Genomic DNA, 25,567 nt, shown 5'->3' on the forward strand with positions numbered 1-25,567 from the left:
CTTGTAGGTTGTGTGTGGCAGTCAGCAGCACAAGAAGACTGGTGTAAGGTCATCACTGTTGTCCCCTGCTTCTGTTCTGAGTGCAGGTACGTGTGATCTGGTATCTGGTGACCCAGCTGATGTTTGGGTGTGTTACTTATAAGGGTATTCAGTGATGGTGATGTGCTCTTTAATAGATTTTCATATAACCTCATCAAGTTTACTCGGAGATTGAACATTTTGGTGTCATTTTGGAAAGCTACATCCACCAAATATGTAATTCTTACCAACTTTTTTCAGTGCAGATTTAGGGAAGTGTCGAAATTGTGTCTATCACACTGGAAGACAAAGTAATATGTTTTTGTGTTGTTAGCTCATAGTGCCAATAGGCATTTATGGTACAGTGATATTTGATAGTTTACATGGTTGTCTCCTGGTTCCTGGTAGCAAAGATGGTCAGCACCTGCCCTGCTTATCTTGCCTGGTGACCATGTAGTGATTCAATTGAGACATTTGTCATTACAAAATACTGAGAAATCAGTCAGTTATGGTTAATCTGGATATCGTGTCTGTGTTACCTATAAGCACAAAACTCACGTGTCATGAAGAAGGGTTCGGTGACCTTGCCGTAAATGTAAAAAAAAATTGGGGGGCATGTGTCTAGTATGGCTGTAATAGCAGAAATTTAATATTTTCTAATTCCAGCAAACTCTGCATCAGTTAAGAGTAAACATTGAAATTACTTTATTTTGTTTATAACTGGGATTTGTGGGTAGTGGTATATTAGGATTTCATGGTATCTATACAACTGATCCCTCCAGTCATGAGCTGTCACTTGTGAGGTCATTCCTGAGGCCGCCAATTACAACTTTCCACGGTAGGTTCAGTTACACTTTTCATTTGTTTTAGAGACATGCCAGGTGTTCTGATAGAGGCTCACTGTCATTTGTTAATATGACTACCCAGTGGAGGGAGGTAAAGTGAACAGTGCTAGTGTTCAGCAGGAAAAGAAGTCACTATTTGAGATATTTAGCAACAGCAATGGTTAAGATGTGATATACAGACATAAGGAAGAGGTTACATGTGTTTATTAAGGAAGCCGCCAAACTGCACCCACTTCCATCGCCCTGAGAATCTTCACACCACACAGGTAAGGCATAACATTATAATTTTTGAGTTCCCTTGTTAGGTTAGGTTATGCTAGGTTAGGTTAACATCCAAGCAGGAAGGGTCCAGGGGCTAGGATAGGTTAGGGAAATTTGAAATATTTAGGTAAATTTCCTTAGATTTTTTAACGCCCTTATTTCACATATTTTCATCCCCCCCAAAAACCCCGGATTCCCCACAGGCCCCCAAGCTTGTTTGAGGGGTTGGGGGGGGAGTTGGGGTGGAATGGGTGGGACAGACTTCTTATCAAGAAAAGAAAGAAAAGAAAGAAAGGTAGGTGGATGTGACTGGAGTGACAGGCTGGAAGGACAAACCTTAGCCAGATGGAGCACAGGGCACCTCACAGCTAGTTCTGCTGTGGCTTGTGTTTTTGCACCTTGCCGCAGCACTGCATGCATGATGCAGAGACAGGATTGCTTTGAAGAGACCTGAGCAGAGCTTCATACCACCTTTTCTTGAGGTGTGCAGTGCCACCATTAACCCCTTTTACCACAAGGCACACAGTGTGGCCCTGCAACAAGGTGCAAGGGGCAAGTCGCCACTACTCTCTGTAAGGTGCAATTGCCATTTAACATTTTTTGCATCTTTTTCAAGGATTATTTTGCTGGTTTTTGTTATCCATTTATTTCATTATTGATTTTGAGCAAGAAAATTATATATTTTGTCACATGTAACAGAGTGTCATGTAATTCTGCTCGCATGACCTTTTTTCTCGGAATGTTCGGCAAAAAACTGGGCAGCTCTCATTCACCCAGTCATTTAACTTGCTAGCCATTTCATCTTCCAAGAAAAAGAGAGACACAAGTGATGAGTCCTCAAGAGCAGGATTCATTCCAGAGAATTAAGAAAGAAGCTATGATGGTAAATCAGGAAACTTACTAGAAAACACATTTGATATCAACCTCCAACCTCCCTAAACCTCCCTCATGTGAGCCTCAGGGCCACCATCCTCATCATCACTACAGGGATCTTTATCATTCATGTCTGGGATATACTCATCCTTGCTACTGTCAGAAAGATTATCCGTAATGTATGGAAGACAGACAAACTCCTATTGGCATTAAAAACTCACCTCTGCTGCTAACAAGGGAGCTGCCATATAAGTGGTATTGAAATTATTTATTGTTTTATGATCAGATGACTAGTTAAGGGGATGGAGCCAGAGATCTGATTGATTGAGGTATGTGAAGGCCACCTCACTCTGCCTGTATCAGAAGACGGGATTTCAAACTCAATGTGTAGAACACACAGGAGTATCACTGGATGGTTGTATGGGCGAGCAGTGATGCACCACGTGTGTCATTATAGTGAAGTGGTTAAAGACAGGGTTGATGTGAAGTGTGTGGGTATTCTTCAGCCACTTGACATTTCACTGGTTTACTTGGTTTATAGTCATAATCTATTTTGAAGCTGCTACTGGAAGCAAGAAAATGGTCAGATGGCAAGACTTTATTCCTGTAAAAACCAAAGAATTAAAAATATTGTTTTCATCACTTAAAAGTGCAGTAAAACATGTATAAATAATGTCTTTTACCTTACAGTGCATAGCATACTGTGTACCATTAGCAAATGTTCCAGTAAAATCCCCAAAAATTTAAAATTTTATACTCACCCGAGTGACAAGTTGCTCATTTACCAAGCTGGCAGTTGTTAGCAAAACAAATAGGAAATTTGAATTTTTTTTCACTGGATAATGTGTTGATCATGTCAGATTACTTGTATGCCGAGTATCCAACCGTAGCTTGAAACACCCAACTTCTGGCAAGACTTGACCTCTGGTTACTTAGACCTCCACATTTGAGCACAAACCACTTTGTTACTGTCATAGATTATTGTGCTTTAGTGCAGCTGCCAGTTCCTACATCACCTTGTCCTTTCCCATTCTTCATACCTGATCTTAAATTTCTTGGCCATGCACTGAATTCATTGATTTCTCTCCAATGTCTAGATGTCAGTAGTAGTGAGTGTATATCATAGTTCTAAATTCAGCCAATGCAATGCACAATATCAACAGATTGCAGAAAACTGTAGTTGTTTAGTGTGAACTTGTATGCCATTTATCCATCCACTCCTGATGAAGCTGCCTTCATATCTGTTTTGTGATGTTTGTTAGTGATAATCTTAAGTCAAGCATTGCATTAATTCAGCAGTCATGGTATCAGGAGGTGTATGAGTAAACATGTCCTCCCTCAGTTGTCCACTCTCATTAACTATAACAAGCTAATCTTTCATTTGTGCTGGTATCAGTTATATTATCAGTACATACCAGCTTGCTTGATGGAATTCACAAACATCATTAGTATTTTGTTTCTGCAGACTCCAATTTGTTGACAGTATATTCTGCAGTTTTAGGGCCTTTGTATAACTGCAAGTTATCTAATGAAAAAATGCCTTAAATTTACCTATCTTTTCAGTAACTGGCTCATAATCCAGATCAAGAGGACCACTGTCATAGTGCCCTCGGCAAGCCTGTTCCTGCCTTCCTCAAAGGACACCTCAGTGACTGGTGGTAAGCATCATTAATACATATTCTCTGTTTTTTTACACATCTCTTACATTTGAATATCATCGTAATTTTGTATACTTTCATATTATCCTTAGATTGTAAGTAAAATAACAAATATAGTCTGTGAATTTGTTATATTGGATCTTTCTTGTGATGTATATGCAACAAATTCACTGACAAAATAACAGTTTGATGCACCATGGAGTAGTTTAGTATATTGTTCTGTTATATAGGTGCCATTCCTTCCATATCCGGGAGATCTCATGTGAAGTACTGCTTTTATCCTCAGCTTTTATTTATTTGTTCATTCATTCATTTTTCTTTTTATTTTCCTTACCATGTGTCTCCAAATTTGCATTGCTTTCAGCTTCTGATACATTTCCTTTTGAATTTCCTGGATAGAATTTTGTTTCACTTAATTCAAATGTCTTTTTCTTTATTATATGTTGAGTGAATTTTCATTGTTCACTTTGGTTTTACTTTTCATATAGTTACAAAATAGTTGCTCTTCACATATATTTATAAAACTCATATACTGTAACATATTTTATACTCTTGTGCTTCTTTACTTGACTTTGTGTTTCAATTTATTGCACTCCTTTAGCTTATTTTCTCCTTTTTCTAGTGCATCTCCTGAATCTGACCCCATAATGTTTTTCTTTTTTATTGTTGCCTCCATAATTTGTCATTAAACTACTGCTTAATTCATGCATTGTTTTATAAGGGGTGTTTATTTACTCCACAAATCTCACGAAATTTCAAGTACTGATTATCTTTTTTATTATCATGAGTTACCTTTTCCATACTGGTCTTGTGGTGTATTAGTGTATTTTGAATGCCCTTTGATTCTGCTTCATTTAATTTAACTTCAGCTGCTTTTTTATTCAATGCTGCATATTTTCTGTTTATTTTATTTTTTATTAGTTTTCATTCTTTTTGACAATTTTCACCGTTGTTAGCAATTCATCAAAGAATATACACAGTCTAGGAATCTCCTGGATATGGAAGGAATGGCACCTATATAACAGAACAATATACTAAACTACTCCATGGTGCATCAAACTGTTATTTTGTCAGTGAATTTCATTTTGTCATGCTATTTCTTTGCTCCCTTCTAGGTGTGTGTGTGTGTGTGTGTGTGTGTGTGTGTGTGTGTGTGTGTGTGTGTGTGTGTGTGTGTGTGTGTGAATAGAATAGAATAAAATAGAATAGAATTTTTTATTGTTCAGACTACAAAAAAGTATGGATGCAGCTTTGAAATAAGGTAAATGTAAACCCATTGAAAAGAATCAATGTAAATAAACAGTTTATGTCGCTCAGGAGTTATCCTGAGCCACCTGTGACTCTCTCAATGACCCCAAACGCCATAATTACTGCACAACTGCATTTTTCCAGTAGCTTTTCCCAGCAGCTGTGTTATGATCACCTTCATTTTGACAGTAAGTGGGTTGCTCATTTCTGTGCCCTTCTGTAAGGCTTCCCTCACTAGATTTGGTGATAAAGAGGTCCCCTCTTAACCTACGTCTTTCTAAAGAATGTAAATTTAACAACTTCAATCTTGCCTCGTAAGGAATACTCCTCATCCCCTGTATCCTTTTAGTCATCCTTCTCTGTACTGATTCTAATAGACCTATATCTTTCCTGTAATGTGGGGACCAGAACCGCACAGTGTAGTCTAGATGAGGTCTGACCAGCGCCAAGTATAACTTTAATATTACTTCCGGCCTTCTACTTTTAACACTCCTAAAAATGAATCCTAGTACCCTATTTGCCTTGTTTCTGGCTTCTATGCATTGTTTCCCTAGACGGAGTTCAGAGCTAACTATAACTCCTAAATCTTTCTCGTACCCAGTACTTGCCAGAGTTTGGTTGTTTAATGTGTACCTACTGTGTGGGTTTCCTCTATCTACGCTAAGTACTTTGCATTTATTGATATTAAATTGCATTTGCCATCTATCCGTCCATTCATTCATTCTGTTTAAATCTGCCTGCAAGGCGATGGCATCCGATTCTGACCTAATTAATCTACCTATCTTTGTGTCATCTGCAAATTTACTAACATCACTACTAATTCCACTATCCAAGTCATTGATATATATTAGAAATAACAATGGCACTAATACTGATCCCTGTGGCACCCCACTAATTACATGACCCCACACAGATTTCGAGCCATTTATTACAACTCTTTGTCACCTGTCACTAAGCCATGACCCTATCCAGCCTAACACCTTCCCATCTATCCCGTGTGCCCTAACCTTTCTCAGGAACCTTTGATGGGGTACCTTGTCAAATGCTTTACTAAAGTCCAGATATAAGATATCATAACTATCACCATTACCTACTGCCTCATACACTTTACTGTAAAAACTTAACAAGTTTGTCAGGCAAGACTTGCCCTTCATGAAGCCATGCTGTGACTGATTTATCAAGTTATGTTTGTCTAAATGTTCCCTAATGTTCCTCGCTATTATTGACTCTAATATTTTACCTACAACTGAAGTTAAGCTGACAGGTCTATAGTTAGACGCTAAAGTTTTATCTCCTTTCTTAAAGATGGGTACTACATTAGCCTGCCTCCACATTATTGGTACCTCACCCGACTCCAATGATTTCCTAAAGACAGAAACTAACAGCTCACTAATAATCTCTTTGCATTCCTTAAGTACTCTGGGATATATTTCATCTGGTCCTGGTGTCTTGAACTTTTTAGCCTATCTATCTCCTGTTCCACTATCTCCCTAGTTATGGAAATATTTGTCAGCTTCTCATTCTCATCTGCTCTAAACACCCATTCACTATCTGGCATATCCTGCATGTTTTCCTGGGTGAAGACAGTTAAAAAATATTCAGAAGTTTACTAATCTCCTCCCCAGAACTAACCAGCTCCCCATGTGGTGCCTTTAATGGACCTATAGTATCTTTATTCTTTGTCCTGTATACCTGTATACACCCTGGCGTGATAAATGCACTCCGTCCCTGGTGCACAAGGTGTCCCTACCATAGAAAAGGTCCCAGTTGTCGTTGATCGACCATCCATTACTCTTACAATGATTCACTAGCCTGCGATTCACTGTAATAGCCCTGGACAGCCACTCAGCACCAACTCCCCTCCTCAGCAAGACACCACATACCACGGGGATCCCTCCCTTGTCCCTAATCCTGTCCAAAGCCTGTCAAAACCTCCCGATAAGCTCCTCACTCATGACCTTACCAAGGTCATTCCCTCCCACACTGAGAAAAACAATTGGCTTGGTCCCATCTTTTTCCAAGCATGTGTCTAGCCTATCAGCTACCTTTCCTATCCCAGCCCCCAGCAAACACACCCTCAACCAACGCTTCCTATCCCTAGCACAGAACGCACTATCTAAGTGCCTAACCTGACTATCACCAAACACTAGCACTCTACCTCGGGGCAGGATAACTGCATCTACCCCCTCCTTCTTATCTCCTCCTGCCATGTCCACCTCCATCTTCTTCACTTACTCCAGCACACTGAAGGGATTCTTCGTCTCCATGCAAGGTGCCCTGAGGACGTTCACCTTCTTGGCTCCCCTGCACACAACCGACCACTGCTCCTCCATCGCCTTACTAGGTAAGGTGATGGTGGGACATGACCCTCCCACAGGTGCTGAGATCCTCTCACAGAACTCAGCCTGCAGGTCTGAGATCCTCTTACAAATCTCAGCCTGCACCTCCGAGATCCTTCGATGGAACTCAGCCTCCACCTCTGAGACCTTCGCAACGAAGGCCTCAAGAACAGGAGAACTAACACAACCAGACGACTCAGCAACACAAGGCGCCATGTCTACACTAGCTAGCTATATTAGCGTCAGGTCACTGCTCACTAAACACGTCTGTTCACTAGGAACCCTGACCTGAGACTGAATGAACTTAGTGACACAAAATCCATCAAAAAATATCCTTTAGACCATGCAGGCATTCTCTTTGTCACCGATCAAGTGAGGGAAGCCTTACAGAATGACACAGACAGAAGCAACCCACTCACTGCCAAAATGAAGGTGATCATAACACTTAGACATCTTACTGCTGGGAAAAGTTAATGGAAAAATGCAGTTGTGCAGTAGTGATGGCGTTGTGGGTCATAGAAAGAGCCACAGGAAGCTCGGGATTACTCCTGAGCACCAAACCTTTTTTGTTTACATCAAGGTTCTTCAATGGGATCACATTTACCTTATTTCAAAGATTGAATTACTATCTAACCCTCTGTGTCTCTCCTCCAAATATAAAAAAATGAAGGAAATATAGAAACTACGTCTTGTAGTATTTGAAATCAAGAAACTTTGTTAAAAAACCGAGTTGTTCAGAAAGGGAGATGTTCAGTAACCGAGGTTCCACCGTAATTTGATTATTCTTTAGTAATCTAGAAAGGTAACTTTTGAATCAATATGTTGTTTTATACAGTTGGTAATTCTAACAAATAGTTTTAGTTAATAAATTGTCATAGCACTGATCTTTTAATCTTAACTCTATTACATTTTTTAAGCCAGGATTCATTTATAACAGCCTGTGCTAACGATGCATGTGATGTACCACATTCATTAAATATGTCTTTAATATATAACAACCATGGTAACAAAAAAATACCTTACTCATTCACCTGAAACAAACATTTATACATTAAATGGCTTAATTTACTTTCTTTACCAGAGATTATTCTAATCCAAAAGTTGATCATCATATATTTGATAGTGACTTCTATTGGATACACACCAAGCTTGCTGTAAATAACATCTTTGCTTGTCTTTCTGTTTACATATAAAAGATGTTTAAGACATTTAACTTATAACAATTCATTTTCTTTTCTTACATCAAATCCCCAAATTTCGGATGTATACGTGATTATAGGTAATACCAAGATATACTGTGTGTGTGTGTGTGTGTGTGTGTGTGTGTGTGTGTGTGTGTGTGTGTGTGTGTGTGTGTGTGTGTGTGTGTGTGTGTTCTTACCTAATTGTATTTTTAGAGGATTGAGTCAAGCTATGAATGGTGTGTGTGTGTGTGTGTGTGTGTGTGTGTGTGTGTGTGTGTGTGTGTGTGTGTGTGTGTGTGTGTGTGTGTGTGTGAAATAGAGGGAAGATAAAAATAATGGTGATGATCATTATGATAACAGTAATACCATAGTAGGTGAGACAATAAAGAGGAAGGTAGTGTTGTAGATATGTCATGTCACCACACACCAATTTTGAAGGAAGGTAACCACATAGACCCACATTTTTCATGCAAAACAGGAACTTTTCCTGGGATACATGTCAACACTGGTTTCATTGCCCTCTGTCACAAGTTTTTTTTTCAGAGATATATGTCGACCAAGTATGCTTCATTGCATCCATGTAGGAATTAAAGTTTGGCTTAAGAAATTATAACATCCAAAATGTATCTTGTTACACAAATCACTGTTGGGTGTTATATAATCACAAATGTTATGTGCAACTAATAATTTTTTTTTTTTTTTTTCACATTTTAAGAAATATTAAATCTCATCTTGCAAAAATACAGTGTTTTGCTTCAGATATTAAATGCTAACCATCATGGATTTTTATTTGACGATGGAGGTTGATGATAACTTGTTCCATGGAGATCACATCTGTGTGACTGATGCAGATGGAAAGACAACATAGTGAACAGAAGGCCACAGAAACTGTAGACATTGGTGGAAGAGTGTTAGTCTGACAGCACCTTGAATCAACACTACCAAATGCACTGTTTCTATTACATTTGCCATTAATCAAAGAATTCATTAAGTTTTCATTCACTAATGGAAATAAACTGATAATTGCACATACATTGAGAGCTGTGTATATTGAGGACATGTAGTGGTCCAGCTGAGTGATGGGTGCTGATGACATCACTTGATCACAGCTGTCAGCTATTCTATTCTAGGTCCCTTGTCTGCAGAATTGAGATGTTTGGTTAATTGTATTCATTGCTATGGAAGTAAATGTATCACCCAGTCAGTCTTATTGGAAGATCTGTTGCCTGCTAATTCTATAATTCAAAGTCTTCATAATGAATGGAGTTTTTTTTGTATGAATGTGCAACAAGCTTGTATAAGGTTATTGTTTGTAGTATAGCCATTGGTGTATGACAAGTCTGTTAGAGTCACTCATCCACCCTAAATATTTTCCCCTGTGAGACATGTACATGAAGTATGTATCGCATTTTTAAGTTGTGGAGGGATGTTCATTCACCTTAAAGGCAGTGCGTGGGACTTAGTTACCCAGCCTGCCATTCCCCTATAGTAGGACTGAGACCATTCATATATACACACAGACAGCAAGGTCACAAACTGTCGGCTTACATTCCATACCTACTTGCTGCTGATGAACAGGGGCTACACATTAAGAGGCTTGGCATTCTGCCTCACCATGCTCAGGACTAAACTCAAGCCTTCTTGGTTGTGAGCTGAGTGTGCTGACCACTACACTATGTGGTGTGTGTGTGTGTGTGTGTGTGTGTGTGTGTGTGTGTGTGTGTGTGTGTGTGTGTGTGTGTGTGTGTGTGTGTGAAATTTTACAGTATTGCACACATCTTTGCATGACCTCTCTTATGGTTTGTAACTAGGAGAAAACAGTGTTGTCTGAATTTTGCAGTAAGCAGGGCACTATATTGCTGATAATTTTTGCTTGAACCAAAGAAAAAATTACTGCATGCGGGCCCTGCTGAAATTAAACATATAGGCCCTGACAGCCACCACTATTACAGGTACTAAGGAAACACCTCAGGCCAGCTGCTCTGCCCACCACTGACATAAAGGATCTTCATTACTTCTCATTGGGCGTACTCATCCACTGATCAGTTCTAGTTTTGCCCTCAAGGACAGCATGGGGAGAGACCTTCAGGAACCTTCCTGATTTCAGCTATCAAGAAAGCTCCTGAAAGACTGAGTGACTATATATATATGTTACAGTGTTAGTAGTAGTGAAACAGTTGTGCTAAAGTTGGAAAAGAGCAGGAGTTGCTAGAGTAAGCAAGGATCCCTCTTCTCACTTCTGATGGCATAGACAGAGATGTTACAAATATGAATGATCAGAGTGTGGAAGACATTGTGTGAAAAGCCTCACCCCACCCAGCATGTGATCTCTAATAGCATTAGAAGTGATGAAGGTTAACAGTATGGAAAAGAAAAAGATTATTTGAAAATCTCATTTTACCTCATTTGTCTTGATATTCAGTAGTGGTAGGAATTTTTTATCCCAATAGTTCAGAAAAAGTTTATTAAAAATACCACCTCTCTGAGTTTTAGTTTACAAAGACTGATGAAATTTGTGAAGGTCAGAAAAATATTAAGAGATATACACTTGGTTGTCACATCCATACACACGTTGGTGACAAACACTTTGAATCCCTAAAGTGTGGAAAAAATTGTTTCTCATAGATATATTGCCATATTTGACACATCCTTACATATCCTTATACTGGGAAGGTGACTTGTGCCATTCATCTTGTCTTTGATTTTGGAGCAGTGGAGGCTACAGATATAGACCACACCATGAGTCACTTGGAACAGCAGGATCAGTCTGCCTCAAGAGAATGGGAAGGTGAGGGGCATCAGGAGGATCACCCCATTACAGATAACTCTGCTCATGAAGAGGATGAAGAGTTTGAGTGTTCAGAAAGTGGAAGCAATTTTCAGACGAAGAATGAGCTGGTTGAACACGCCCTGAGACAGTGTGATATTGGACATTTTGTGTGCCAAGAATGTGGAGAGCAATTTGCTGATGAGTCTGACCTCACTAGACACACTCTCACTCACAGAGATGTAAACACAAACGGAAAGTTTTCTGAATGCCGAAAGTGTGGAAAAATTCTCTCTTGGGAGTCTGATATTACTAAACACATCCAGATACACACTGGTGATGTAAACTTTAATCCCAATGATATGGATGAGGAGCAATCTCGAGAAAACCAGGAAAATATTTTGAGAGGTGTAGAAAATGCTTCTCCTGGTCAGATGGACATGGAAGCTTCAGAGATTGGCAGCAGTATGGATGGCCATGAGACATCTGCCTCAGGCGAGTGGCAGGCTGAAGCAAATCAGATGAATCACCCTTCACAGGAGAGTCACTTTGAGTGTTCAGATTGTGGAAAAGCCTTCAGCATGAAAAGCAACCTTGCTAGGTATGGTCCCAATCATCTGGGTATTATGACATTCAGATGTGAAGAGTGTGAAAGTAGAGAGTCTCATCCTCCTCAACATGATGAATATAATGTTGGAGATTATGAATGTCAAGAATGTGGAAAAAGATTCATTCAGAAATCTAACCTTACCACACACATGCTGATACACAGTGGTGTTCGAAATTATGGATGCCAGGAGTGTGGAAAAAAATTCCTTCAGAAAAGTCATCTGCTTGACCACATATCAACACACATTGATGAGAAAAATTATGAATGCAAGTTATGTACTGAAACATTTAGCCTGAAATCTTCTCTTGATAAACACTTCCACTCACACACTGAGCTCAAAAGGTTTGAATGCGCACACTGTGAAAAAAAATTTGCACGAAAATCTTACCTCAAGGTTCACATAAAGAAATGTGCCATTGCTAAGAAGGAGATGTCTGCCAGTCATCCTGATAGTGATGAAGGTGCAGTGGAGGCTGCAGATGCGAGCCATGAGTCTGTCATAAGTGTGAAGAAAGAAGAGGAGGATCAGAAGGACTACCCTGATACAGACACCGCTGCTCAGGAGGAGGAAATGCATCAGTGTCCAGGATGTGGAAGCTCTTTTCAGACAAAGAGTGAACTGGTTGAGCACACCCTCAGACAGTGTGATATTGGAAATTTTGAGTGCCATGTATGTAGCAAAAAATTCACTCATAAGTCTAACCTCACCAGACACATGCAGATTCACACTGGTATTAAAAATCACGAATGTCCAGAATGTGGGAAAAAATTCTTTCAGAAGGGTAATCTCAAACAACACATGCTTACTCATAGGGGTGACTGTAATTATGAATGTAAGAAATGTGGAAAAAATTTCTTTTTGTTGTCTAGCCTTGTTAGACATAGCCATGTACACAATATGACAAATGATGAATGCCAAGAGTCTGAAATGAACTTGACACTTGACGACACTCAGGTTGCCAGCAGTGACATTGAAGAGGAGGAAAGCAGTCAGCTTGCCAGGACTGATGCTGCAATAGAGTGTGTAGACTTGGACAGTAGTGTGAGCAGCTCAGATATGCAGAAAATGTCTGATTCAGCTGTGGGGGATAAGGAGAATCACCTTGTCACAGACACCTCTGTTGAGGAAGAAGAGGTCAATTTTAAGTGTTCAGAATGTGGAGAACCTTTTCAGACCAAAAGCAAGCTTGCTGCACATACTCTTAGACACAGTTCTGTTAGAACTTTTGAATGTGAAGTGTGTGGCAAAGTATTCACTTATAAGTCTAATCTTACCAGACACCTTTTGATACACAGTGGTATTAAAAATTATGAATGTGAACGGTGTGGGAAAAGATTCAGTCAGAAAGGTAATCTTCTTCAACACATGGTTATACACAGAGGTGACAAGAATTATGTGTGTCAGAGATGCGGAGAAAAATTCTATTTAAAGTGTAGCCTCTCTCAGCACGTGTGTACACAAGCCAGTGTTGGGGGTGATGGATACCAACAATCGGGAAAGTTACATGCTCATTCTTCTCTTCCTCAGCATGATAATTTTGGTGTGAATTTGGGATCACAAGGTAAGAATATTACCAACAGTAATGTAGCAGCATACATCATAGTTGATGCTGTACGGCTGGGCAACAGTGGGGGCAGCATGGAGCTGCAGGAACAATCTGCCTCAAATGTTTCACAGTCTTTGGGAGAGCAGTTGAATCACCTTGCTGCAGGCTCCACTGCCTACAAAGAAGACAAAAGATATGAGTGTGCTCAGTGTGGGAAAAGATTTACTTTTAGATCTAATCTCACTAGACATTCTATGATACATAGTGGTGTCAGAAATCATGAATGCTTACAGTGTGGAAAAAAATTCAACCAGAAAGGTAACCTGAATCAGCATATGCTTACACATAGAGGTGAGAAAAATTATGTGTGTCCAGGATGTGGAGAGAAATTTCATTTGAAGTGTGCCCTCAGTAAGCATGTATGTTCATTCACTAGTGCTTGAAATTATGCATGCCAGAAATCTGGAAAAATACACTCAGAAGTCTTCCATCACTCAGCCTGTTAAATAAACTTGGCATTTCACATCAAGCATGTTGCCAATTGAATTCCAGTGGATGTTACCAATATGAATAGTATTTTAAATAGGGAATACCAGGAGCAGTCTGCTCAAATGTCTTGTTACAGATGAGATTTTACAAAGAGAAGTGGGAAGTATTCAGAGTGTGAAAGTCTAGAAATAATCAGTCTTGCCGACCACACATCCATATTTTTTTTTCTATTTTTTATTTATTATTTATTCATTTATATATATTTTTGTCAATCCTACATTCATTCAGGAAGTTAAGTCTCACTTAAAAAGGTGATCGTACTGGATCCAATTTGATCCACACTGGTGTTAGAAATTAATGTAAGATGTGCAAGAGATTCCTTGAAAGATCATTGCATTCAGCATATGCTCTGTTTCCTAATCATTTTATTCTTAATAAATTGCTGTGGATGCAGTTGTTTATTTAAAGACTTTCTTATTGAATGTGTTACTTTTTTTTTTTTGCACAATGGTTGCACTCCATGAGGGGTCTTGCATATTTGTGTTACTTCTCATAACACAATTGTTATGGTCTTTCCTGTTATTAATAAAGATTCATATGCATTCTGTTTTTGTGAAGACTAATAAATATACCTAAAATGTGACAAACATGAATACAAAATACTATAAATGTAACTCAAATCAGCACTTAAAATTTTTAAATTTTTTTTCATATTGAGAATAAACTTGGGAAAAATATGATTCAGGGCTGGTTTGTAACAAACTGGCCACCTGATTCACTCTGGCTTTATAAGAACCTTGATCTGTCTGCTGCCTCTTAGAGTTAATTTAAATTTTCTTTGTACAATTCTTTATTGAATTCCTTAGTCTCGTCCTGCTTGGACTCAGTTGTTCCAGTAAGATTTAAATACAGACTAATTAATTAAAACCATTCTGGCAGTCAGTTTTGTTGCATGTAGTGATTTTATTGTTGATCTAGTATTGAATCAAACATCTTTTATAAAGCAAAAAGACATTAAATATCATTAATATCAACCCGTTGTCAGCATTGGAGCGGCCAGGGACAGTCATTAACAATTTTCGGTGTTATTGGTGATTACTTACATGAAAAAAAATAAATAAATAAATAAAAATCATAATAAAACTTTGTGACTATAAGCATTTTGATCACTGAATTATAGGAAAATGTGGAGTTTACAATATTAAATGTAATTATTGAGAGTACATACAATTTGAGAACCTGACAAAAGCACGGCAGTAGTCTTTGTCACAAACCTATACGTGAGTAATATTTTAAAATGTTTATACTGTTGAAAGTGGATATGTTTTAGTTCCCCCGAGATCTTTGACCATGAACAACTCTAGTATACTAATCTCTTCTATTTGTCTACTAAACCGATGTCTATTAAAGTGATACAACAGTGACAAGGCATACGCTCTCTCTCTCTCTCTCTCTCTCTCTCTCTCTCTCTCTCTCTCTCTCTCTCCATACTGAGATTGACAGCGACGAGAGACCACAGGCATCAACTGACCCCTTTCAAGAACAGACAACATTGACCACACTGCATTGCACCGTGCTAATGATGTCACAGGCGCAAAACCAATAACTGAGGCGCATCATATTCCCTGCAAGTCTGAAGAGCGAGCGCCATAACTGTGTCCCCTCCTTCAGCTCCTTCAGACACCTCTTGCCGTCCACTTAGCAAAAATAGGTAGCGTGCCTCATCTTAGCTGCCTTGTTGGGTGAAGCTGTGAGGAGGTGCACTTATCTTTGTTTGAACTCTTAATATCGTCAAGTGCTCAGAGAATATTATACAGGAAGTTCATTCGTGTAATATAATTCTCTTCAGTCCATTATACCCGGCTGAGTCTGTTAAGTAAACCCAATATCCGAAGGCTGTAATACGAAGTGAACCCACCGACATCTGGATAACGAGGATGGGTCTCAGCTCTCACCTCTCAAGGACGGCGCTCCCCAAGTTCAGGCCACCGCTGCCCGGGACGTGGTTTGCGGGCCGCGGTCCATTCAAGTTCATTTTACGTGGGCAGATGTAAGGAGAAAAAGCTCCCAAGTTAATTACATTCGTGTTTGTTCGTGAGACGGTAAGAAGCGCTGCACGGCTTTTTATAGAACTGTTTTCACCTGATAGTTTACTTCGTTCCATTTTTCGTTGATGTACCGAAGGATTGCTTTAGGTAGATGGCAAGGTAATAATTTTCTTACAGTAGGTGGAGCAGAGCTGTCCTTGGCCACCTGTTGACGCCCCGGCTCAGTTAGCGGGCGGACGAGGACGCGGACAGTCCCGTCTTAGTCCGAACAGAAAGTGCTAATATGTGGTAAGCCGTGACGCGCCGCCCCTCTCATCCCTCTGGAGGCCGCGGGAGTCTGTGACCAGCGCCACCGCGAGGAGCTGCCTGGCGGAGGTAGGCGGGGCGGGGTGAGGCTGTCTAGGGTACCCGAGTGACTTAGGCTTACTGGTTATGACACCTTGATAATCTGTCAGGGTAACGTCCATTGGCGGGTAATGCTGGGCGTTGAACTGATACTTGTGTGTGTATGTGTTGCACCGTAAAGTTATCATATCAGCAACAACAGCAGCATATAAGAGACTAAAGTGTAGGATCTAGATTTCTAACCTCCAGTTGTCTGTCTTGGGTGTGGGTTCATTGTTGGGATGCTTGGATCGTGGCTGGAGGGAGTGTGAAGCTAGCACCACGCCACGCTAGCTTTGGGCGTCTTGGAGAGGGAACGCATTGCATCCCATTCCTTTCAGTGGGTATCCCTCTAGTTGTGCTTCAGTGGGCACTGGAATACGCGAGCCTCTTCACCACGACGAGACAGCGTTCCATTTAAATTGTGATTGAAAAAAATGTAACTACTTCCATGCATGGTGATCGCCTCTCAGCGCAGGATCGTTTACTACAATATGATTATATGGATGAAAATAGGGAAGTCATAAGTTAATGAATCAGAACTAATACTAAATTTAGAAAGTTCCTCGTGTACATCATTAATACCGGCAAGACACTAGCGAGTTCCTTGTGCTTTTTAATACTTTGTTATGCTCCGTGTGCTTTTCTGCTTCTGCACAACATTTCTTCACCCGTATCCAGCAAAAATCTCACTTTGTTGGAGTGCTTACCCGCGTGCGTTCTGCCCTCTCCCGTGATGAGTCTCCTCTTGTAGCTAGATGGGATCACTTTGAAGAGAGACACATGCATGGAACTTAGCACGCTTTCGAATTTAGTCGTAGGTATTTCGTTTGGGTCTGATAAAGATCCTGGAAAGTGTTGGTGTTTTACTGCGCGATACTAGTGTGCTTGTGTGTTCACTATCTGGTGCTTCGCTGCCGGGGCTGTTTTGGGGGATGACACCCGCAGGACAAAACTTGATCTTCAGCCTTGATTAGAAAGAAACAACTGTTGCAGTGCGGCGGTTAGTCATGAGCAGCTCTCGTGTTGTATTAGTGATAAATCATATGACTGTCTACCACTTCTCTAAACATTAGTCCGTGTCGCTGATAAACCTTGCTCGTTGACGCATGTAAAAAAAAAAAAATAATAATCTTGCCTTGCTCTTGTTAATAATCTTACTATTTTTTTACTGTCCTCAAAATCAATCATGCATGGCTGTAAGAATACTTCTCCATCATTAACCAATACTTTTATGTTATTGAAATCTTGCTTTGCTCCGGTCATAGTAATTCTGGTATTCTGACTGAACGCCTGAAGGTAATTTGTGCCGTCTTCTAAATCAATCATGCATGGCTGTAAGAATATTCCCCCCATCACACAGTACCTACCTTGATGTGTACCTGTGTAAAAAAAGAAATCTTGGCTTGCCCTTGCTAATAATCTCACTTTTCTGACTGCCCTGCTGAAGGTAATCTGTGCTGTGTTCTAAATCAATCTTGCATGGCTGTAAGGAAACCCTCCCATCATTAGCCAGTGCCTGTGGGGGTTTCTGCTTAAGATATTAGACGGGTTTACTGTGCACCATTAAGACTGAAAGACCAACCAGGAGAGTGACCGACAGGGAGGCTGCAACAGACAGACATGAATAAACCAAACCTAAACAGTACTAGTATAAGGCAGTGGGAAAAGTCCTAATAAGTAACCTGCGTATGTAGAGTGATAGAGTTTTTTTTTTTTTTTAGAGTGTAGTGGAATCTTGCCTTACCCTCCTGACCACTTTGACCTTTAACCCTGAAATCTTTGTCGAGAAATGCCAACCCTGATTAAAAAGAAAAAAAAATCTCTCTCTTCCTGTTACTTATAGTCTCAGTAAATACAGTATCTTTAAATATTCCAGAGTTATAACAGTGAATCACGAAACAATTGCATATCATCCCAACAGTACACTCGCACATTTACGAATTAATTCCGCGTCAGTCAGGAATTTTCCTCGTTTATCTGTGTGGCTGTCTGTCTGTCGGCGTGCCTGTCTTCTCCTCAGCGTGGGGTCGGGCCTGGCACAACAAACAGTGCTTTTGTTTGTGTGTGAGCACCAGCGCCCTTCCTCCCCCTGTTTACTAAGACTCATGAACCAGTTTACACGCGCCCCGTCACGCCACACAAATCTTGCGCCACTCCACCGCCTCCACGACCACTACACACGATTTATGATGGCTGATCGTCTCCACCACCACCACCACCATCACCCTCTTCGTCACTAACATCGTCACTACCGCCATAAGCCTTGTCATCACCACAGTCACTTATCATTACCGCCATAATTCCAGTCATCACCACCATTACACTTTTGTTTATTGCTTCAATGATAATGTCAACCCAGCAACAGGTCAGGAGACACTACTACTACTACCGCTACTACTACTACTACTACTACTACTACTACTACTACTACTACTACTATCATTATTTTGTTACTACTACTACTACTACTACTACTACTACTACTACTACTACTACTACTACTGCTGCTGCTGCTGCTGCTTCTGCTACTACAACTACTACTACTACTATTATTTTATCATTATTTTGATACTACTACTACTACTACTACTACTACTACTACTACTACTACTAAAACTATTACTACCACCACAACCATTACCACTACTACTGTTACTCCTGTAGATTTTAAAACGTTGAAATACTGTTGTTGTTTTTTTTCGTCAACAACTTCCGTATTTTGATAACAATTTAAAAAACAATACCAAACTTCATGGCAGCAGAAGAAAACCCATACTCACGCTTCTCTCCCTGTAATTACCACGCTCATTGTGTTCTCCGTTGACTCATTGTTGCTGCAGTGTTTACATTCCGAGGCGAACCGTGAAAATGACCCCTCTAATCCCTCCCTCCCTCTCTCTCTTTCTCTCCCTCCCTCTCCGTCTTCCTCTTCCTCTCACTGCTGCCTTGACCCGCACGCCTCTCATTGACTTCTCCTAATGCTATGCTGGTCTGGTCTCTCTTGTTTACAAACATTGCCAGCAGAGGGAGCGACCACGACACTCCTCCTCCTCCTCTACCACCACCACCTCCTCCTCCTCTTCCTTCTCTCGTAGTAAGGGCATCACTTCTGCCACTCGTCCCTTACAACACTGCCACGTACATTGTTGTCACTTCCAAGGTAGGCCATTCGCTGTTTTGTTCTATTGTTTACGCTTGGAAAGATTACCTAATGAGTTGCTTTACTACTACTACTACTACTACTACTACTACTACTACTACTAATAATAATAATAATGATAATAATAATAATAATAATAATAATAATAATAATAATAATACATTGATAAGCATCTCCAATAAGAATGATGAAAAATAGAAAGTTATTTAGTTTAAGTGTAAGAAATAATATTTCCACTACTACTACTACCACTACTACTACTACTACTACCAGAACCAGCACCAGCACAACAATAATAGTAGCAATAACGATGACGATATAAGCCGAAACTTTCCCCAGAAGACAGGGGCAGACTGAGGGAAAGACGGGCAGACTCAGGGAAAGCAAAGATAAGGAAGGAAGGAAGGAGGGAAGGAGGGAGGGAGGGAGAGCTGAAGACTTTCGAGGCTAAACACGGAACCTACTTTAATGGGCAGTGTTACCTGTGCTCCCGCCAGGTGTGTGTGTGTGTGTGTGTGTGTGTGTGTGTGTGTGTGTGTGTGTGTGTGTGTGTGTGTGTGTTTGTCCATTACCCCACTTGAGTCTTTCACTTTCATTCTCATTATCTCCGTGTGTGTGTGTGTGTGTGTGTGTGTGTGTGTGTGTGTGTGTGTGTGTGTGTGTGTGTGTGTGTGTCTGTCTGTCTCTTACTCTCATGTCTGTCTCCGTCTTTCTCTCATTGTCATAATCATCTCAGTGTGTGTGTGTGTGTGTGTGTGTGTGTGTGTGTGTGTGTGTGTGTGTGTGTGTGTGTGTGTGTGCCCATTACCCTCTCTCTCTCTCTCTCTCTCTCTCTCTCTCTCTCTCTCTCTCTCTCTCTCTCTCTCTCTCTCTCTCTCTCTCCATTAATCCTTACTCCATTAGCTTCCCAGAAAGAGACATAGAGAGAATTGGTGTGGAGGAGGAAATGGAAGGGAAGTAAGGAGGAATGTAAAATTAGGGAGAAGAGGAGAAGAGTAAAAGAAAGAAGGATAAAGAGAAGAATAGTTGGGAGAAAAGTAAAAAGATGTTAGGAGCATAGGAGGGAAAGAAAAGGGAGAACTAGGAGAAGGGAAGGAAGGAAGGAAGGAAGGAAGGAAGGAAGGAAAAGGAGAAGGGAGGAAGGTAATATATAGCATCGTGACCCTCGCATACCTTCCTCCTCCTTCTCCTCCTCTTCCTCCTTCTCCTCCTCCTCCTCCTCCTCCTCCTCCTCCTCCTCCTCCTCCTCCTCCTTCTCTTCTTCCTCCTCATCTGTCACCATTACCAAGAACAGCGGTAATGACAACAATGCGAATACCGAAGGAGAGAGAGAGAGAGAGAGAGAGAGAGAGAGAGAGAGAGAGAGAGAGAGAGAGAGAGAGAGAGAGAGAGAGAGAGAGAGAGAGAGAGAACTGATAAGTTGAAACGGCAAAGAGCAAATGGAAATAATGAACGATAAAAGAAGGGGAAGATAAAGAGAAGTGGAAAATTGAGAAGGGAGGAGATGAAATGATGATGATGAGGAAGAGGAGGAAGAAAAAGAGGAGGAGGATGCTGAGGAGGATGGATAGGATGAGATAGAAACAGGTAAGTTAATCCTACTTACTTGTGTAAAAGGAAACCATCCTCCTCCTCCTCCTCCTCCTCCTCCCTCCTCCTCCTCCTCCCTCCTCCTCCTCCTCCTCCTCCTCCTCCTCCCTCCCTCCTCCTCTTCCCCTCCCTCTCTCGTCAACCACAACCCACGAGTCTCTCTCTCTCTCTCTCTCTCGTCTCTCTCTCTCTCTCTCTCTCTCTCTCTCTCTCTCTCTCCTCTCTCTCTCTCTCTCCTCTCTCTCTCTCTCTTTGTAATTTATAAAGTCAGCTCATATTAAGACTCTTACCCACCTTTCAATATCCTCTTCTTTATTCTCTTCTTTTTTCTCTCCTCCTCCTCTTCCTCCTCCTCCTCCTCCCCTTGCACACTATCATAATTTCTTACTACTCTTCCTTTTTATTTAATTTCCTCAGTCACCCAAGGCGCTTTTCCTCACATTTTCCCTCCTCGTTTCTCCTCATTAACCTGCTTCTCTTCTCATCCTCTCTGGAATATTGCCACCGAGAGTACGTGCCGTGTCCCCCCATCCCTTCCTCCCCTCCTCTCGTTATGGCGCAGGTGGGGAAAAAGAAGAGGAAGGTGTTGCGTGTGGAGGGAAGGAGAGATTAGGTAGGTGGGTAGGTTGGCAGGGAAGAAATGCTTTGGTAGGTCTCATCTTCCAGCGTAAACTAGACCAGACGGAGAGATAGGCGCCGAAGTGACTCATCTCTTTATCGCCTCATGCATCGCGGCGAAACTCGAGACGTTCTTAATCAAGGAAGGAACTTTTTTAGGGTTGAACATGCCGGGGGTCGATTCCAAGCCGTGTGTGAAAGACAGGCCCAAACCGCAGCGCCGCTCTCCACTGGCAGCGATGGGTTTCTCTGGCAGCTTTCGGTGTTTACTTTGATTTAAATGAGCTGCAGCGACCCTACTTGTGTATGTGTGTGTTTTCACTTGAATCCCATAATTTCGGGGAGCTGAATACTATATGACGAAGGGTTTCATTGGCAATATTCGGTTTTTAAGTAGTTAATACATTTTCCATACAATGTGCCAGTAAAAAAAAAAAAAAAAAAGGCCATTATTTATATATGATTTGCAAATGGAAAAGAAATAAACTCATCCATTTCTTACATAATATTGCTAATGGAAAACACGAATAAACTCAAGCACACAATATATCATTACTTTCTGGAACCCAACCCCCCCCAAAAAAAAAAAAAAAAAACGCATTTACCTAATAGAACACTGCCAGACGACCAAGAAATATATTATTCCAAAGCAGAACTGTCATACAACTCATGCGGCTCTAAATTTAATCCACGTGAAACTGTAAAAATATCAACTGGATAACGTTTTGAAATAGAAGTGGAAGATAAACAGCTTATTTTAGACTCGCGTGGGAGGGAGCGCAGGGAAGCCAGTGTCCGTGCAGCCAGTCATCGTGTGTGTGAAGTGAGACGTGACAGAGAACTCGTTGAGACAATCACCTTGATGGCCCAGGCTCAGATGCAAGTATTGGCCGAGTATTGGAGGTGTTAAGGCTTACTGAACAATGCGAGCTTCATATCACGCGTCCGCTGCTGACGTAAAGCTTTGATGGATGACTCTCGTATTTGTTATTCTTTTTTCTTTTATCTGATATTCTTTTGTTATCGTCAATTATCATTCTCTTTGTTTTAGTTCTCCGTTCACTTTGCCTGGTCTTGTTTTCTTGTTTTGTTCCTCGTCCTGTTTCTCTTATTTGGTATTCTTTCCTCTTATGTGATGTTCTTTGTTATTTTCGCCAATTATCATTCTCTTTGTTTTAGTTTGTTGCATTTTCTTTTCCGTCTCTTGTTTCCTTGTTTTCTTCCTCGTCCTGTTTCTCTAATCTGGTATTCTTTGTTATTCTCTTTAGCATCATCCTCTTTGTTTGTTTGTTTGTTTGTTTGTTTGTTTGTTTTTTCGTTATCCATTTAATCTTCTTCCTTTGTTGATTGGTTTTATCGTCATGGTTGTTGTCATTGTTTTTATCCTCATTCTGTTTATTGTATTTGTCCTTTCCTCGTCCTTGTTCTTGTCCTCCCTCTTGTCCTCGTCCTTTTTCTTTTCGTCCGTGTTTTCGTCTTCGCTCTCGTCCAGTTCGTTGTTATTGTCTTCGTCCTCATCCTCTTCTCCATATCATTCCCGTCTTCTTGATATGCCCCTTCTTTTAACAATATGCCCTCGAGTTATTAAGGCAGACTCAAAGATCTCACGGTATATAATTTGCTTTCGTATTCTTAAGTACTCCTCCTCCTTATATTCCATAACAAGTTTCCTTATCAGTATATGAATTAAAGGGATTTGACATAACACCAACGTTTACTTATTTATTCTTTGTATTCTTAAGTACTCCTTCTTTTGATACTCCTTAGTACGTGTTACTGGCATAGGAGTTAGCATCAACTAAACAAAATACTGTCTATTATCTTTATTTTTAAACATCTAATTCACTCAAAATAAGCGGGGAGCGTAAAGGCAATCAGTTAATCGAGAAAATAGCCTTTGTAAACTTCCGGGACAATATATCAAATGGAACAATATTATTCAGTTCCTCTCCGTAATCGATGCCTTGATATTTCGCTACACTGAGCCGTCCACACGAGCCGCGGCCACCAATACCTGGAGAGAAGTGCAGGAAATGTCCCTCCTTTCTTGTGCCTTATAAGAAAATGTCGATATGAGATTACGTTTTTTTCTCTCAACTCTCTCTCTCTCTCTCTCTCTCTCTCTCTCTCTCTCTCTCTCTCTCTCTCTCTCTCTCTCTCTCTCTCTCTCAATGCACCGGTTATCGTCTGCTGGGAACTAAAGAACGATGATTAAATTCTTTGTTCTCTCTCTCTCTCTCTCTCTCTCTCTCTCTCTCTCTCTCTCTCTCTCTCTCTCTCTCTCTCTCTCTCTCTCTCTCTCTCTCTCTCTCTCTTTCCTGTTCTCAAAAGACACGCAGATCATTAGTCGGATTCTCATGAATGTCTTTCCTCACTGATACTGAATCTTTACTAAATCATCCAAAGCATCGTGAAAACTCCCTTGAAAACCCAGTAACTTTCCACGCAGCCTGTTAACTCATCAATGTCTTTCCTGTTAACTCATGAATGCCTTTCCCTATTGACAGTGCAAAATCTATACTAAACTACTGCTGGCATCGTAAAAACTCCCTTGAAAATCCAGTAACCTTCCCTACAACGTATTAAAGTGAAGCCCTTAAATAAAAAAAAAAAGACATTTTCCCTACAGCCTGTTAACTCGTGGATGTTTTTTTCCCTGTTGGTGGCGCAGAGATCTTTATTAGACTATCGCCATACTCCTGAAACCCCTCTTGAAAAAACCCAGTAACTTTCCCTACAGTGAAACGCCCTTGAAAAACCTAGTAACTTTTCATACAGTCTGTTGATTTATGGTTGTATTTCCCTTTTGATGGTGTAGGATTTTTACTAAGCTATCAACAGAACCGTGAAAACCCCCTTGAAAAACTCCCAATATCTTCCCCAATACCGTGTTAAAATTGAAACGCCACTGAAAAACACCAGTAACTTCCTATGCAGCTTGTTATTTCATGGATGTCTTTTTTCTGTTGTTGTTACAGAATCTTTACTAAATTATCACCAAAATCATTAAAAACTTTCCCTACAGCGTGTTGAAATCTGAAACGCCCTTGAAAACCCGAGAAATCTTCCCTACAACGTCTAAATTAATGGATGTCTTTCCCTAGAGACAGAGTAGAATCCATACTAAACTACTAATAGGATCGTGGAAACTCCCTTGAAAAACTCAATAATTTCCCCTACAGCCTGTTAACTCGAGCATGGGTGTTTCTCCCTATTGATACCCCAATACATAATATTAAATAACCTATCAACAGACTTACGAAAAAAAAAACTCCCTTGAAAACCTTAGTAACTTCCCTTACAGCTTGTTGAAGGTAGTCTGTATAGGGAGGTACATGTACAATAACCCTGCCTGGTCTGGTCTGTCTTTCTTATCATCTTTAATCTGAAGGTTTTTTTCTCTCTTATTTTCTTCCTCTACGTTTAATTTACCTCCCTCATCGTCTTCTGTCTGAACTCAATCACCCGTTTTATCATGATTTTCGTTCTTCTTTACCGTAGATACAAAAAGGCGCGGTTTGGGGCACGTGTCAGTTACATAATTCATCTGCATCGTAAAGTGTTGATTCAGGGACTAAACTGTGGTGTGGCATTGCGCGAGGCAGACACAACAAAGCCGCTGACAACAATGATGGCGAGAGAGAGAGAGAGAGAGAGAGAGAGAGAGAGAGAGAGAGAGAGAGAGAGAGAGAGTAATTCGTATTTTCTCTCCTTTTATCTTATTACTGGTAAAAATACGACTGTGTTGAACAATAGAGTGAACTAAAGTAGAGGCTCTCATTAATATTTTAGTCTGCCTTGTTATCTGTTGCTTCTGTTCCTTTCCCTCTCTCTCTCTCTCTCTCTCTCTCTCTCTCTCTCTCTCTCTCTCTCTCTCTCTCTCTCTCTCTCTCTCTCTCTCTCTCTCTTCTATCCATACGCTTCT

At 40.5% G+C, this 25,567-nt stretch overlaps 1 protein-coding gene and 2 long non-coding RNA genes across 5 annotated transcripts in view; 1 reads left to right on the forward strand and 2 right to left on the reverse strand.

Moving 5' to 3' along the window:
* LOC135104333 (uncharacterized) overlaps positions 1-2,027 on the reverse strand; it is a 19,251-nt gene extending 17,224 nt beyond the window's left edge. The window contains exon 1 of the long non-coding RNA XR_010270402.1: positions 1,461-2,027. This is a non-coding gene — a long non-coding RNA (uncharacterized LOC135104333). The remainder of the gene's footprint in view (positions 1-1,460) is intronic.
* The window catches only part of LOC135104331 (zinc finger protein 850-like), a 15,408-nt gene extending 967 nt beyond the window's left edge, over positions 1-14,441 (forward strand). For 2 of the 3 annotated variants that reach the window (XM_064011608.1, XM_064011607.1), the window contains exons 2-4: positions 8-86; positions 3,561-3,655; positions 10,379-14,441. In XM_064011608.1, coding sequence (XP_063867678.1) covers positions 11,166-13,793 — 2,628 coding nt within the window. In that variant the 5' untranslated portion in view covers positions 8-86; positions 3,561-3,655; positions 10,379-11,165 and the 3' untranslated portion in view covers positions 13,794-14,441. Of the gene's footprint in view, positions 1-7; positions 87-152; positions 1,130-3,560; positions 3,656-10,378 lie in introns of those variants that run through there. The other variant, XM_064011609.1, reaches the window with a different exon arrangement.
* On the reverse strand, positions 13,388-18,659 carry LOC135104334 (uncharacterized). The gene is made up of 2 exons (XR_010270403.1): positions 16,982-18,659; positions 13,388-13,525 (listed from the first exon to the last, which is right to left on the reverse strand). It is a non-coding gene; the product is annotated as an uncharacterized LOC135104334 (long non-coding RNA).
* Positions 18,660-25,567: the final 6,908 nt, after the last annotated feature.

The sequence above is a fragment of the Scylla paramamosain genome, chromosome 10 (genome assembly GCF_035594125.1).
Source record: "Scylla paramamosain isolate STU-SP2022 chromosome 10, ASM3559412v1, whole genome shotgun sequence".
Lineage (NCBI taxonomy): Eukaryota > Metazoa > Arthropoda > Malacostraca > Decapoda > Portunidae > Scylla > Scylla paramamosain.